Below are 16,626 nucleotides of genomic sequence, written 5' to 3'. Positions count from 1 at the left end.
GTGAAATGTTAGAGGCTCAGATGAAGGAGCCATGTTCACTATTGACCTGTGCTTCATCTCCTGGATAGTGTAGATACAGTAGTAGATTGATGTAAATTCATCATCAGTCTGAGTGAAGGTACAGTGAGTCTGTAATGGTTAAATTATTGCTGTGCTAAGAAATATGCAATAAGGATTTTTGATAGTGATGTGTTGATGCAAAGGAGGGTAAATATAGTTTTGTAATGATATGTTTCACCATCATACAAATAGATGTACAGTATAGGCTATGACAGATTCATTAGTGGAGTCATTTAATATTAATAGAATTTAATCAGAATCAGAAATACTTTATTTATCCCAGCGGGAAATTACTTATGTCACAGAGGCTCCAGAAATATTACAAATGAAAAAAGAAAACGTACATAATTAAGTAAAGGAATGCTAATTATTTAAGGATTAAATACAAGTGCACACATTACAGTAGAAACAATAAAATAAAAATAAAAATAATACAAATATACAAATGTGCAAATATAATATATATATTATAGCGCCACCTAGTGGTGCACTTTTTAATATGGGTGATCTGTGTACTCTTCTACATCTACCCTGTACATTTCACTGCCCTCAACATAAAAATTCAGCTGAAATAAATGTTTGTTTATTTATATGTTGTGATGTAATAAGCCACGGCCACTTTGACCAATCGCGAATAACTTCAAGATATGGCCTCAGGAGGGACCCAAGATCATACCCACCACATTTGGTAAAAATCGCTCTTGCCATTTAAGAGATATAAATATTCCATATTTGCAGCGCCCCCTAGTGGCCTACATTATTCATATTTGGCGCGTATCCCTACAGTCACATGCCAACTAAGGATACTAGATATAGCGTTGTTAGCATTTATTTTGACTGAGATATGCAACAGTTTGTGTTTTCATTGCTCGCTAGAAAAATTTATTCGTTAATAATTATTCTTTGCTGAACTTTAAATCAGGTCCAACTGAAGACTCTACGCCAAGTTTCACACTGATTAGACAAAACCCCAAGAAGAATCAGAATCAACTTTATTGATCATGTAATGTATGTTATACACACAAGGAATTTGACTTGGTGAACTGTGCTCTCTGTAATAATGTAAACATTAAATAATAACTATCAACTAGAAAAATATAAACATAAATATAAACAGTAGTTAGACTAATATGTGCAAGACTATATAAAATATTATAACAAGATAACAATAACAAGATAAGATAATAATAATAATAATAATAATAATAATAATAATAATAATAATAATAATAATAATAGTGCAGTAGTGCAGTGATGAGTAGTGCAAGTGAACATTTACATTAAATAGTATGTACATGAACATTCTCAGTGACAGATTGATCCAGGGTTGTTAAAAAAAGTAGGTTTTACAGTTTTTGCGATTTTGCTCCAACAAAAGTTGAGGCGAAAATGGGCGTGGCCTAGCCCAGGTGATTCAGTGGTATTCAGGGAATCTGTGGATATGAAGTTTTTGAATGTGCGACATACGGTGTGGGAATTATGGCCAAAACGCGTTGACCTTTGTTATAGCGCCACCTGCTGGCGAACATATGTGAGTTTTTGTGTCCAAGGTCCCCTGGGGGGTCTGGACCCACCCTCCAAAGGGCATAGCCCTCCCTTGCACGGTTTAGCCTGCAGGAACATAATAATAATAATAATAATAATAATAATAATAATAATAATAATAATAATAATAGGGCCCCCTAAATAATCGTTATGGATGGAGGAGCTAGTTTAAGAGGCGGAGCTAACTCTTCTTCTGCTGTTTCTAGTGAAAGGAGCACGTGAGCGGAAGTAACGTTGCTCCGTGAGTTCCTCGCGCGCTGCTACATTGTGTTGAGAGCAGCACGAGCACGTTAACTTTACACTTAATAACATTCCCGGGTTTAAGGAAAAGTGCAACTTTAAACTAGCTCCTATTCACCCGGACCAGTGTGAGTCACGCAGTGAACGACACCATGTCGGCGTCAGCGGCCAAAGCGAGTAAAAAGGAGCTGAACTCGAATCACGACGGAGCGGACGAGACCTCCGGTGAGTGATGGCGGCCTCCCGCTCACCGCCATTTTCACTTTATTATTGTTCAACATTATTCACAGGGCTGTAGAGCAGAGTGTTGGTAACTACCTCTGTGGGCATTAATAGTGCTTTCTCACGGAGACTGGAGCTACTTGTGCGTGTGTAAATCCATTCATAGAGGCTGTTAGCTGTTAGCATGTAGCTGCCCTGTTGTTCCCTCAGCCCGGTGTTCATAGGCCACATTCCGCTAGTGAGCAACCGTGGGTGGATTATATTCATTATTACTGCGCAGATGTCCTTGTTTGATAAAGTAAAGCATATTTTTACCACATAATTTGATTGGTGTGCATATGAAGTTTAGCTATCCATTGAAACCGGTGCTGCTAACGGGCTTTTAGCGGCTAGCTGCTCGTGTTGTTGTAACGTAACGAGTATTTTTTTGGTGTGTTTTGGGGCTTTACGTTTGGATATGTTAATATTGTTAAAACTCAGATTTATTGTGTGGACATTAGTGTGTGTTGGTGACGTGTGTGTTAATATCACAGCTGCGTCCCTCACATCACCTCCGTCCCACGTTTAAACCACGCGGCCTGTCGGGAACAGCAGACCGGAGGTGGAGGGATGGCTGTTCCACCGCCGAAGCCTGCACACCACTTCCGTTATATTTACATATATATGAACGGGGATTTTACCAAAATATATACATTTGATAATAAAAAAATCATAAACACCGAATCAAGTTCCATCCATCCATTTTCATACCCGCTTATTCCCGTTTAACAGGGTCGCGGGGCATCACAGGGCAACACAGACACAGACAACCATTCACTCCTATGGGCAGTTTAGAGCCTCCAATCAACCTTACAGTCATGTTTTTGGATTGTGGGAGGAAGCCGGAGGAAACCCACGCAGCACGGGGAGAACATGCAAACTCCACACAGAAAGGACCCAAGTCCACCCCAGGGCTTGAACCCAGGACCTTCTTGCTGTGGGGCGGACGTGCTAACCACTAAGCCACCGTCTGCCCCCGAATCAAGTTATTAACTAATTATTAATTATTAAATACGACTATTGACTCTTAATTAATTGGTGATCAAATTATTATTATTTTTTTTAATATAGCATTGTATTATGATTTTTAGTTATTTTTGACCAGATAATGCACATTAATAGACAAATATGTAAATATGCCAGATTGTAGCCACGGGATAATTTCCATCTGTAGTCCCCGACAGGATAATTTATGCTTTAAAAAAAAGACCTAAATCAGCCATTACAATAATCATACAAAGACTATATCAACGTTTAGCTTAGGACTGTAGTGTGATATAGCTACTTAGGCTCAAATTATTCAGTTCTACAGCCTGCTTAAATAATGTTTATAATATTATGTCTATAAATGTAAGTCAGTAATGTTTTATTTCTATAGCACCTTTCACAGCCTGAGGTTACAAAGTGCTTTACATGTTCACTCATTCATTGCACCCTAAATGTGAGGTTTGCTTGACATGTTAACATTTTTGTTTCCACAGAAAAAGAACAGCAGGAAGCTATTGAACACATTGATGAAGTACAGAATGAAATTGACAGGTAATGAGCCTTTCTATTCACACTCCGGTTTTATATTAATAGTTCATAGCTTTTTACTTATTTACCTCATTCTATGTCTTAATTAGGCCTGGGCAATATATCAAGATTCAAGATGTATCGAGTTGTCTATTTTGGCTATCTAGAGAATTACAATATAGCCTACATATATATAAAATAGCTTTTTTGTATTAAAATACAGCATTAAAAGCACAGTTGGAATGAGTGTTCTAACCCAGACCTTCCCCTAAACAAGCCGCATTATAGAACTCACTCACACGTGCTGTCCCTAAGAGAGAAAGACCGAAGTGTCATATTGTGCAGCTATTTGGGAATAAATGTCTGTGTGGCATTATACATCAGCAAATATAACACAGAATTGTCTTTGTGGTCAGATTTTATGTTATTAATTACATATTGTAAATGCGCCAGAGTTAACAATGATGCTAAATAGTATCTGTTGTCCTTTGGTAGGTCACAAAACAAACATTATTCACAAGGCTTAAAGTACATAAATAAAATACAATCAATCAATCAACAATACAAAGTGCATGAATATAATACTTACAGTTAAAGTGCCCAAGTTAAGGTGTGTATGAGTCAAAATCTACTTAATTGAACTAAAATTAAGATTTATATTATATCGCCATTTTGAGAAAAAAATGAGTTTTAGTCCATATTGCCCGGCCCTAATTTGCATGACCTCACTTTATGTCTGAGTCTTAATGAGGCAAAATGTCTGCAAGAAATTAGAAAAATGTAATTTTCATTAACTGTATGTTTTATTTTTGCATCATCAGGTTGAATGAACAAGCGAGTGAGGAGATCCTGAAAGTAGAACAGAAATACAACAAACTTCGTCAGCCATTCTTTCAGAAGAGATCTGAACTGATCGCCAAAATCCCTAACTTCTGGGTTACTACGTTTGTCAATCATCCACAAGGTAATCCTACCTTTTTATTTGTGTAGCTATATTAGAATGTGGAATCGGCTATGAACACATCTATGTGGTTTGGAGTGTGACTCTACTTTTCCTCCGTAGTATCTGCCCTACTTGGAGAGGAGGATGAGGAGGCGCTTCATTATCTGAGTAGAGTGGAGGTGACGGAGTTTGAGGATATCAAGTCAGGCTACAGAATAGATTTTGTAAGTCTTGTAAAGTGTTGAACTTGTGTGTGTGTATATATATATATATATAATTGCATGTCATGGTTCTGTCTAATAACCCTTGTGTTCTGTATTCCAGTATTTTGATGAAAATCCATACTTTGAAAACAAAGTACTTTCCAAAGAGTTTCACCTGAATGAGAGCGGAGACCCATCCTCAAAGTCAACAGAACTGAAATGGAAGTCAGGAAAGGTTCGTTAGCCCTGATTCATCTTTTTTCATTTTTTTTTTTTTTTTTTAAAGGGATCCTTCTTTGTTTTATAAATGTGTCCTAAAATCATCTAAATATCCTTATTAGTAGATCTATGTCTAATAAAACACATTATTATGCATCATATTCATTTAATTAACTTGTAAAAATGGGACTACTTTACAGGTTTAGAGCCTGCGTTCCTCCATCTTGAAATCATGTGATTGATGATGTCACACTGCCTGTAAACATCCCATTGTTTTCTATTGGAGTGAAACATTCAGACTGATTTATAGATCATTTAGTAAAAATACCAACTTGTGCTGCTTTTGGTTGATTTAAAAAACCAGAAGTTAAAGACAAAGAGGATAAAAACTCTTCCAACTCTGAGGTTTGGTAGTACACAATTAAGCAGAGAAGAAAAGCTTTCCTAAGGGACCTTTACTCTCCCTTAAACAGTGTGCTGACACGCTCTGGTAGCTGAAGTTAGAGTAAATCATGGACTGAAGTCTTTCAACAGTGATTTAATCTATTGTTATAAATGGATCTTCTAATAAATACATTTCATAGGTTTTTGGTCATATTTTAAAAACATTGGAGGATCATTTTAACATTTTTTTTTACTTTACAAAATAGACTAAAATCTATAACTTAGAAATAAAGTTTTGTTGAATTATCGCTGTGTCAGTGTTAAATGTGTTAAAAACATGTTGGTGTTTTTAGGACCTGACCAAACGCTCCAGCCAATCACAGAACAAAGCAGGAAGGAAGAGGCAACATGAAGAACCAGAGAGTTTCTTCACCTGGTTCACTGACCATGCTGACGCTGGTGCTGATGAGCTCGGGGAGGTCATCAAGGATGATATCTGGCCAAACCCACTGCAGTATTATTTGGTAATAAATGCTCATTTCCTCATAAAAGAACAGTTTTAAACTTGACTACTGGTCAGACACAGGTCTTTTCCAATGTTTCTAAGCTTTGAGCTGAAATATGAATTCCATCATCCAATTTAGACTGAAGCCATTCTTGGGGGTTAACTCTAAAACTTAAAAAGCATTAATGATTCAGTTTTATGGTTCAACAATCTGTACTCCATAACAAGAGTTCTAGCAGAAACCTTGCATTAGATTATGTATTTATTTACCAGGTTCCTGACATGGATGACGAGGAAGGTGAAGGAGATGATGACGAAGAAGACGAGGAGGGTCTGGAAGACATTGATGAAGAGGGAGATGAAGATGGAGAGGATGATGACGATGATGATGGTGAAGATGGAGAGGTAATTAAATACCTTGTAGTAGGGCTGCTCCATTATAGAGAAAATAACAACCATTATTTTAGTCATAATTAGAATCTCTGTTTAGCAACCAAAATGTTTTTATTTTTTGTACAAAACATTGTAAAATATATTCTTTATATTTCTTTATTTCTTAACACTAAAATCAAGTATCTTAAATTTTGTACAAAACAAAATATGCAAACAAATAAAATGGTGCAAAGTATTGATTAAAATATGTTTCCTTTTAAACAAGTGCAGAACAACGGACACTTATAAATAACCAAGTATAATTTCAAAGGAACTGCAACTAATGAATTAAAGTATATTCACGGTAGTATGAAGCACTAGAAGTAAAATATATTATTTGAACACTTTAGAATAATAAAAATGCAACTTGAAAAAAAAGTGTTACATTTTTTGAACAAATGCAATAGTGCATTAAATGTGTATTAAGAACAGAAGAGGGAGGACATTTGAACTCCAATGGTTTATTATAATAATGCATTAATTTTATATAGTGCTTTATCAAAGTCACTTTACAGAATTATGGCATTATTCTTTCATTCCACACTTAGTGGTGGTAAGCTACTATTGTAGCCACAGCTGCCCTGGGGCGGACTGACAGAAGCGAGTCTGTCATAGTGAACCTTAGGTCCCTCCCACCAACACTCACTCACACACTACATTCATACTAAGCATTGTGGGTGAAGTGCCTTGCCCAAGGACACAATGACAGATACCACTGCAGTGACTGTCCCCCACTGTGACCCCTGGAACTCTCAGTGGTCTCCATCATCTACTGACCAGGACCAGACCTGCTGATCTTCACAGATCTAACCACATCAGCCAATCACAGACTGGTATTTAGAGATGTGATCTTAGCGATGCTCATAAACAAAACACTGTGCTGGAAGAAATATAATTCTTAATTTATTTTAAATCATTTTTTTCTCAATTGTTTTTGTAATTGTTGAGTGTAATCTTAAATTAATTACACAGCCTTCCCTAGTAGTAAAGATGTAACAGTTTTATTTTTGCTAATTTCTTGATGTAATTTCAGGATGAAGATGGAGAAGACGACTAACAACATGATCTTCCACAGCCGTCTATCTATTCCCTGTTCTGGTTTTCACTTGTACTCGGGAGCAAAGGTTTTACTTTAACCTCTGTGTGCTTAATTTACCTTTGGAAGCTTTTCACCTGTTGTGCCATGTCATGTTTTTCTTTGATCTGAGGCTAATGGCACTACTGCCCTGACACGTGTTCCATCATCACAGAAATGTAAATATGAGCAGGGAGAATTTAAAGCATTAGAATTTAAAGGTAGTTCACATAGAGCATCTCCTTTTAAGGTTTTTGTACATTGAATAAAAAGAAGCCATGGTGTAGTGACCTAGTGCTAGCAGACCTCAACATTTCCCTTTTTATTTTTTTTTATTTTGTTGGGACATTAGATCCTTAAACATGTGTATCCCCTTTGTGATTAACCAGTACCAGTCCATTCCTTGACTTGTAATAATGCTGGGGGGGGGGGGGGGGGGGGGGGGGGGGGGGGGGGGGGGTGGTGGGGGGGGGTGGGGGGGGGGTGTGGGGGGGGGGGGGGGGGTGCAAGGTTGTTTTGGTTTCTGGAGAGAGAGGTTATTATGATGCCATTTCTATGGGATTTTTTTTCTCTCCTATGTATTATTTTACAGATATCCATTGAATTTGAAATGACATTTTTAATAAAGAACAAAGTTGAAAAAAATGTATTGTTTTTTTTGTTTTACTTTCCATGGATTAAAAAAGAATCCCTGGATTACAAATACAAAAAAAGTTCCAGTTTTAGAGCCACTGTGGATGAGATGATCATCAGCTGATCACTGTTATTGATTGTTCACATGGATATGTAGTAGGATGTTGTTTATTACACAGCTCACTGGGAAAGTATCAAAATTAATGTTAAAGGTAAAAACAGAATTACTTGTCCTTTTATCCATCCATCCATTTTTTGACGGGAATATACTGTGATCTGAACTTGGTGGGATGGGTTATGTAACTGTAGGAACAGTTCCTACATAGTTTAAACTGGTAAATAATGGTCATTACAAATGGTGAATGTAGTTAAAGTGGCAAAAGTAATCATGAAATATGGTGAAAAGTGACAATAATGACAGGTGTAAAAGTGATGGAAAGGATTTATAAGTGCTGAACATGTCTAGAAAGTACAAAAAAAGCAGAATAGTCATTAAAATGTGATATAGAAGTGGGAGAAATGCAGCAAAAATACAATAAAAATGGCAATAAAAAGTGATTAAAATATGGTGAGTTTGTTGTAGTTTCAGAAAAATGGGCTCAAATTGTTCAAAAAAATAGTGCTAACAATACAATATCATGTTTTTACAATAGTTATATTGTTTGTATAATATAGTGATGAACCTTGAATCTGTTTTTTCATCTATGGCAACCATCACTGGCAACAGCTACTCTATCGCTCAACCAATCACAGAGCGAGATTTAGCAAACGAGCCAATCATTGGGGTCGTTGTTCGACTTAAACTAAGGAGTTTGTCCTGTTTTACGGACATTTTTGAGAATATTCTGAGGTCAAAAACTGGATAAGTTATTATAAGAATGGTTTTACCACCGCCGGTTCACGTTCATTTACCAGAAGTAACGGAACTTCACGTCCATATGAAGAAAAATACCAGCAAATTATCTCAGGTCTGTTAGCATCTCTAGCATCTGTTAGCATCTTTAGCGTCTTACTGAGTCTGGATCTTTTTAGTCACACCGTGTTTTTCTTTCCTTTTTTCTCCTTTCAATTAAAACAAAAACAAATAGAGCATAGAAAGAGTTGTTGTTTACACTTGTCAATGGTTAAACAGTGTTAGTTTGTTTAGTATACTCTACATTAGATAATACGGGAGAGGATTTTGATAGAGAAAATTAAAAAAAATTGGCAAATCGAGAATAAAGTAATATTAAAATAATAAAGCAAAAAAACTTACCATAGCCCACCTTGTTTATTCTTTTTTACTGTGCCATTGTATTATCCCATTTTAAAGCCCTCATGTATGTATTATTTATTTTATATTTTTTATATTGAGTATTTTGTTTGTTTCTTTATTATTTTTACTTTGGATAAATTTAACTAATGTTATTGATTTTAATAAGCTATCCTATCTATTGATTGTCTCTGACGTTAAAGTCTTGTTATTTGTATATACTTTGCACTTTTGCTCAATAAAAAAAGAGAAGTTGAAATATCAAGATTACACACTCTACACTTGAAATCTTGAAGAAAGAAATAATAATATTGAGAGTAATGTGAATTTACAAAAAATAAGATCAAATTCAATATTGTGATAAAAGTGGAAGGTTTTCAAATAAAGTCAAATCTACAGAAGCTGACTAGGACCAATTCTCCATCTCCTCCACCAGTGTTCATCCAAACTGGTCTAAAAGTGTTTCCGTAGCTCCTCCCCCATAGCCACAGACTTCACTGGTTTTTACTTCTCAACACATTCAGTTTTTAACAATATCTCTTCAAAGTCTTTATTCTCAAAACTTTAATCTCACATTTCTTCTTTATTCTTGATTTGCCCAAAATGATTTTCTCCATCTTAATTGTCCCTAATCCTCTTCCGTAGTAATATAGGGAATAGTCTTTTAGTAAAGTTTAGTTTGAGCGTTAAACGTAACGTTTCCCTCTATTTGCAGAGTCAAGCAGCAGATGGAAGGTCAAAGGTTCTAAAGCCATGGATTCCTCCAGGAAAACCAACCCAGAGCTGCTCCTTCAACATTCAGGTGTTTTATTGGTGTTAGACTCTCAACCACTGCTGGACTGTGATGTTAGAATCAATGGGACTAAACACAAGTTTAATTCAAGTGCAATCATGTCTTTATTTATCCTAATCCACACACTATGGCAAACAGCAGCAGGGACATAATCAATCAATCAATCAATCTTTACCTTTCATTCAAATTCAATTGTAGATCAGAGTGCTTCATAGAAATGTGCTTATGTCATTGACAGAAGTAAAAAAAATATCAAAGGTTTAGAGACTAATGCACATAAAAGTAATTTAATAAGATCCTCAGGGATGGGTTAAATACAGAGGACAAATTCCATGTATGTAATAACATTACATGACCAATTAAAGGCGAAAGCCCCGATTTAATCTTAATCTAATCTAAAAAGATGACAAAATAAAAAAAGAGTTCCAGATAAAAACAAAGCAGGGAAGGAAATCATTTTTAATTTCAATTCAACTTTATTTATATTGCGCAAATTATAACAAAATCATCTCAAAGGGCTGAACACAACAAAATATAAAGTCTATAGTAAGAAAGAAAGAATCCAATAAGATCAACATGAACAAACATTTAGTGACAGTGGGAAGAAAAAACTCCCTCTATTTAACAGGAATAAATCTCCTTTAGAACCAGGTTCAGAGGTGGAGAACATCTGGTTCCACTGGTTGTTGTTAGTGAACAGAAGGACAAACAGAACAGAATAGAAGGATAGACCATCAGAATGTTCTAGACTAGTTGAGCTGTGAACCATTGTCAGGAACCAGGAACAGAAAAGAGAACCCTCAGAGTTAGAGGAGAAGACACAGACTGCAGAAAAACATGATACGTCCATCCTAGTGGTTAGGTTAACGCTATTATACGGTATACACTTCAGTAAATAAGTAGGTTTTGAGTTAAGCCTTAAAGGTGCAGTCTGCAACTCTTATAAAAGTGACTTTTTGTCATTGCTAAAGCTGTCACTATGTAAGGACAGCTTTACATGAAAACTAGTAGTTTGTGTGAAAAAACAGACTCAGATTAATTTTTCAGCATCACTCTGGGTCAAGATATTCCTGATTTTATAGATATTACAGAGGTAGAAGAAGGCTGTCCTTGTGATTTGTTTAATATGAGAATTAAAGGATAAGTAAGTATCAAAGATAATGTCTATGTTTTTTACTGTGGTGCTAGGTGACAGAGTAATGTCATCTAGAGACACTATTTACTCTGATAATTTATCTCTGAGGTGTTTTGGACCAAATAAAATCACTTTGGTTTTATCCTGGTGAAGAAGGAGAAAGTTACGACTCATCCAGGATGTGATGTCATTAAGACAAACCTGGAGTTTTAATAACTGATGAGTTTCATCTGATTTCATTGAGAGATAAAGCTGTGTATCATCTGCATAGCAATAGAAATGTATATAATGTTCTCTGATAATGTTACCTAGTGGAAGCATATATAATGTAAAGAGTATTGGTCCTAAAACTGAACCTTGTGGAACTCCATGATTAACTCTGGCTGAGGAGAGATTATCAACATGAACAAAGTGGTTCTGTCTGATTGGTAGGATTTAAACCAACCCAGCGCTGTTTCTTTAATCCCAGTCTCTGCAGCAGTAGATGATGATCCACTGTATCAAAGGCTGCACTGAGATCTAAGATCACCAGAACTGAGACCAACCCTCTGTCTGAGGCTAAGAGGAGATCATTGGTTACTGTTACTAAGACAGTCTCTGTGCTGTGATTGGCTCTAAAGCCAGACTGAAAGCTCTCTATAAAATAGTCGCATATGCGAGTATATTTTCAGTGTGTGCGAGTGAAAATTTTATCTGGTCGCATCCGTGTGAGTGCGTATAGGGTGACGTTATTTTATACGGAGTGGCTGAGCGCTTCATCACGTCCCACAGAGTACACTACTCTTTCTCTCTCTCTACCGTAAAACGTCTATAAACAGGCACTGCTGATAGGCTGGTGATAGTTTGACTGGAGATTTCAGAGAGGAGGCTGTTTGACAGCAGTGCTGCTGGTGAGGAGACGCTGCACGCTCACACAACGTGGCTGCGGGTAATGCAACGTTGAATGCACAGAGTATAAACACCAATGAGCTCCTTTGGAGTGTACGCAGTCTGTGAACAGAGCCAGACATAACGAGTCGATCACTGAGTGCACGCTCACATTGAAGCAGCAGTAAAAAGGAAGAATGTGCTGAGCTCAGCGATAGGTCGTACACACTCATCAGAATCATCATGGAGGGACCAGAACTGATGGACTATGATACCAGGACAGATGTTCAGCTGAATCAACTTTATTGATCATGTAATGTATGTTATACACACGAGGAATTTGACTTGGTGAACTGTGCTCTCTCTAATAATGTAAACATTAAATAATAACAACTAGAAAAAAAATATATATACATAAATATAAACAGTAGTTAGATTAATATGTGCAAAACTAAATAAAATAACAAGATAACAATAACAAGATAAGATAATAACAATAATAAAATAAAATATAATAATAATAAGATAATAGTGCAGTAGTGGGTTGATGAGTAGTGCAGGTGATCATTTAAATTAAATATTATGTACATGAACATTCTCAGTGACAGGTTGATCCAGGGTTGTTATGTTTAGTTCCAGGTTATTTCACAGAAACAGAAACAGGTCTGACTCTCTTTGACTGTTTAGAGTTGATCACAGTGACAGCCTGGGGGAACAAACTGTTTTTATGACGTACAGTGATCTGTAGCGTCTGCCAGAGGGGAGGAGTTTAAACAGATTGTGTCCAGGGTGGGAGGGGTCTGCAGTGATGCTACCTGCCCGTTTCCTGACCCTGGACAGGTATAAGTCTTGGATGGAGGGCAGATCAACACCAATGATCTTTTCTACAGTCCTGACTATCCTTTGTAGTCTGTGTTTGTCTAGTTTGGTTGTAGATCCAAACCAGACAGTGATGGAGGTGCACAGAACAGACTGAATGATGGAGGTGTAGAACATGATCAGCAGCTCCTGGGGCAGGTTGAACTTCCTCAGCTGACGCAGGAAGTACTTCCTCTGCTGTGCCTTTTTCCTGGTTGTGTCTATGTGGGAGGTCCACTTCAGGTCCTGTGAGATTGTGGATCTCAGGAACCTGAAGGAGTCCATGGTAGACACTGTGCTGTTCAGAATGGTATGGGGGGAAGTGGGGGGGGATTTCTCCTGAAGTCCACTGTCATCTCCACAGTCTTGAGTGGGTTCAGTTCCAGGTGGTTCTGACTGCACCAGAGATCCAGCTGTTCCACCTCCCGTCTGAAGGCAGACTCGTCCCCGTCCCTGATGAGACCGATGACGGTGGTGTCGTCTGCAAACTTCAGGAGTTTCACAGAGGGGTCCCCTGAGGTGCAGTCATTGGTGTAGAGGGAGAATAGCAGTGGGGAGAGAACACACCCCTGGGGGGCGCCAGTGCTGAGTGACCGGGTGCTGGATGTGATGCTTCCCAGCCTTACTTGCTGCTTCCTGTCAGACAGGAAGTTGGTGATCCACTGACAGATGGAGGCCGGCACTGTGAGCTGGGTGAGTTTCTGGTGAAGGATATCCAGGATGATGGTGTTGAACGCAGAGCTGAAATCCACAAACTGGATCCTAGCGTAGGTCCCTGGGGAGTGGAGGTGATGCAGGATGTAGTTCAGTCCCATGTTGACTACATCCTCTACTGACCTGTTTGAGGGGGTCCAGCAGGGGTCCTGTGATGTCCCTCAGGTGACTCAGCACCAGCCTCTCAAAGGACTTCATGACTACAGACGTCAGAGCGATGGGTCGATAGTCATTGATCCTGTGATGGCAGGTTTCTGTAGGACTGAGATGATGCTGGAGCTTTTGAAGCAGAAGGTACTTCACACAGCTCCAGTGATGTGTTGAAGATCTGTGTGAAGATGTGTGGCAAGAAATGAGTAATTAGCATGTGTTGATCACATGATCATGTGTTATCATATTCATGTTACTTTTTGGAGACTTTCATATACATTAACTATAAAAATCTACTTTATAAACATTGTGTTCATATAAACTGAGATGTGTAAGAATTTGAAGATGAAGATACTGTTTTATTTATTAATGTTAATTTATTTTATATTAAACTGTTTTTAAGTTTCCATTTACATGATCAATATAAATGAAATCAAACATTATTCTATATAATTATAACTGTATATAATGTAATCCACTGTATTGTCTTCATAGAGAAGGTATTTATGGCTCCAGGAGGACTTTAATCCAGGTGAGATGAGGTTAAATGGTTCCTTGTAGAGTAAAGGTTACAGACCCCTGACCAGGGGAAGAGGGTTAGGAGACCCCACTATCAGAGCTGGACCCTCTCAATTTAATTCATGGTGAAACAATGCAGATGATAAGTTGGGTATGTTACTGTTAAATTAATTCATGTACAGCATTTATGTAAAATAATAAAACAGAATACATGCAACATGTTATGATTTAATGTTATTAAAAACATTTTGTTACATCTTCTTTTCAAATGAAATAAAATAAATGACATGTTATTTCAGCCACTGATTGTTTCAGAAAAACTTAATATTGACACTAAAACATTTAGCATATAATTTGTGTTATTATCCATTTTAACTTCATACATAACTACGGTACGTTAGTTAAGTCAATTATTCATCAAGAGGCGTGGCTATGCTGTACCCCACCCCCCGGTTCAAAAAAAGGGTGCGACTGAATTCTGTGCTGTACAGCATTTCTGTGCCACCACTGGATAAGTTAGTGTAAAGCTCTGTGTTCACGGGAATTGATCTGATCTGTTATCAAACCCCACGTATACAGTATGTGTTTTTTTTCTCCCAGGTTTATTCTCACTATTATTATATAACATATCATATATCATGTTTTTCTGATGATGTTACAGTTTTAAATTGTGATTCTTTTATTTCTATTTGTTCTGTGACAGAAATGCAGATCACAAAGTCATCACCAGAGTCAAACTGAACCACAGGAGGATCTGAGTTCAGAACCCAAACAGCTTCACGTTCTACTCACTCAACAAGAGAACATTCGTCATTCAAAGAAGTACGAGCTGTCACAGTGTGTAAATATCACTTTATTATGCAAATAGACTTTAGACATGAATAGTGTTTTATTCTCTTACAACTACTTTATACAAGTGTGTTGAGATTGTGTATCTTTGTGTTTTTAACTGTTTCAGAATGATTCATATTCAACACAAACACTTACAGTTACTGTATGTCTAGAGCTTTATCGCTACACACACCCCATCATTTCCAAAAACTATTTTAGCTCAGGACTAAAAACAAAACATTCACAGACATCAAATATTATTTATTATTCTGTGTTCTTCTTTCCTCAGGAAATCAAACTTTCTCTGTGTGAATAATCTACAAACGTTTCCCTGTCAGATTATCTGAGCTGTAAAAAGAGGCCAAGGCTACTTTCACCAAATGTTTCCTCAACACGGAAGAAAAACACTTAAAACCAGGCTTGGCCTCAATTACAATTGTTTTTGTAGATGTTTAACAATATTAACAAAAAAGCTGCTTTCAACGGGGTCTGGAACCCTATTCCGTTCTCGTTAAGCACCTTCTTATATGTTCCTTCCTCTTGTTCTGCACATCTGTGGCGTAATCATGATCTGTTTGTTTTGGATACGCATCTCCTTCTTCCAGTCGATATGGAGAATCTTTTCTTTAACTGAGAACTTGAGGAACCAGATCACCATGGAGCGTAGTGGGGCGCTTCCAGGTGGTCTTGGTGTCAGGGCGCGGTGAGCACGCTCAATCCCCAAATCACCGTCCTCGGTAATATTCGCTCCCAGCTCTGACTTTATCAGTTTTTCAATGAACGACACGGCGGAGTTGCCCTCTGCATCCTCCGGGACGCCGTAGATCCTGATATTATTACACCTGGAGAGCCCCTCCCAGTCCGACACTTTATCATGTAGTGCACTCTGATTCTGAAGAATCCCATGTCAGCCATGTTTTCCTCCATCTGACTTGTTACATCTTGTATTTTACAGTTTATTTCCAACGTGAACTCATCCATCTGTTTCATGAAATCACTAAGATCTTTTTCCATCCCTGTGGACACGGCTTCACTCACAACTTTACGGATTGAGTCCAGAGTTTTGCTCTTTCTTTGTCCTCCATCTTGTATGGTTGAAGCTTCTCCAGCAGCGACTTGTTTTCAACCCATGTCCTCTTTCTTGTTTTTGTCCCCGTTCATTATTGCATCAGTTTATGGTCAAATTGAATGATAAAGGTTCTTGAATGAAGGTGAATTTAAGGCTAATACCGTCATACCATGCAGCACGCCACCGGAAGTCTGGCCTCAGTTACAATTGCAATCAGATAATTGGTAATTAATTACAATTATGATGTAAATATAACTGTAATCTTAATCGAAAAAATCAGTAGTTGCTGTAATCATAATATAATCATAATTGAGTTCAGATAATTTACTTTGTAATTGTAGTTGTTATGGAAATTATCTACAAACTGTCAATTACAATTTAATTAAATGCAAACCTGGGGAACCATGTTACAGTTCTATGTCT

The 16,626-nt window shown here is 37.4% G+C and overlaps 2 protein-coding genes across 3 annotated transcripts in view; both read left to right on the top strand.

Moving 5' to 3' along the window:
* Positions 1–1,815: 1,815 nt before the first annotated feature.
* On the top strand, positions 1,816–7,648 carry LOC114470070 (protein SET). The gene is made up of 8 exons (XM_028458081.1): positions 1,816–2,070; positions 3,588–3,645; positions 4,443–4,585; positions 4,685–4,788; positions 4,889–5,002; positions 5,724–5,894; positions 6,149–6,280; positions 7,341–7,648. Exons 1-8 carry the CDS (start codon positions 1,998–2,000, stop codon positions 7,362–7,364), a joined length of 819 nt encoding a protein of 272 aa, XP_028313882.1. The 5' UTR covers positions 1,816–1,997; the 3' UTR covers positions 7,365–7,648.
* Positions 7,649–8,796: 1,148 nt separating this feature from the next.
* LOC114470069 (outer dense fiber protein 2-like) overlaps positions 8,797–16,626 on the top strand; it is an 18,062-nt gene continuing 10,232 nt past the window's right edge. Inside the window, exons 1-3 of one of the 2 annotated variants that reach the window (XM_028458079.1) lie at positions 8,797–8,983; positions 9,983–10,069; positions 15,007–15,140. In XM_028458079.1, the coding sequence (XP_028313880.1) occupies positions 8,894–8,983; positions 9,983–10,069; positions 15,007–15,140 (311 nt within the window). In that variant the 5' untranslated portion in view covers positions 8,797–8,893. The remainder of the gene's footprint in view (positions 8,984–9,982; positions 10,070–15,006; positions 15,141–16,626) is intronic. The other variant, XM_028458080.1, reaches the window with a different exon arrangement.

The sequence above is a fragment of the Gouania willdenowi genome, chromosome 9 (genome assembly GCF_900634775.1).
Source record: "Gouania willdenowi chromosome 9, fGouWil2.1, whole genome shotgun sequence".
Lineage (NCBI taxonomy): Eukaryota > Metazoa > Chordata > Actinopteri > Blenniiformes > Gobiesocidae > Gouania > Gouania willdenowi.
Note: the sequence above shows the minus strand (reverse complement) of the source record. Positions and strands in the feature narration are given on the sequence as shown.

Bases quoted from the DNA above. Each gene is read 5' to 3' on its own strand.
- LOC114470070 (XM_028458081.1), top strand. From the start codon at position 1,998: ATGTCGGCGTCAGCGGCCAAAGCGAGTAAAAAGGAGCTGAACTCGAAT. The intron at 2,071-3,587 runs GTGAGTGATGGC...TTGTTTCCACAG, and splicing joins CGGAGCGGACGAGACCTCCG to AAAAAGAACAGCAGGAAGCT. The intron at 6,281-7,340 runs GTAATTAAATAC...ATGTAATTTCAG, and splicing joins ATGATGGTGAAGATGGAGAG to GATGAAGATGGAGAAGACGA.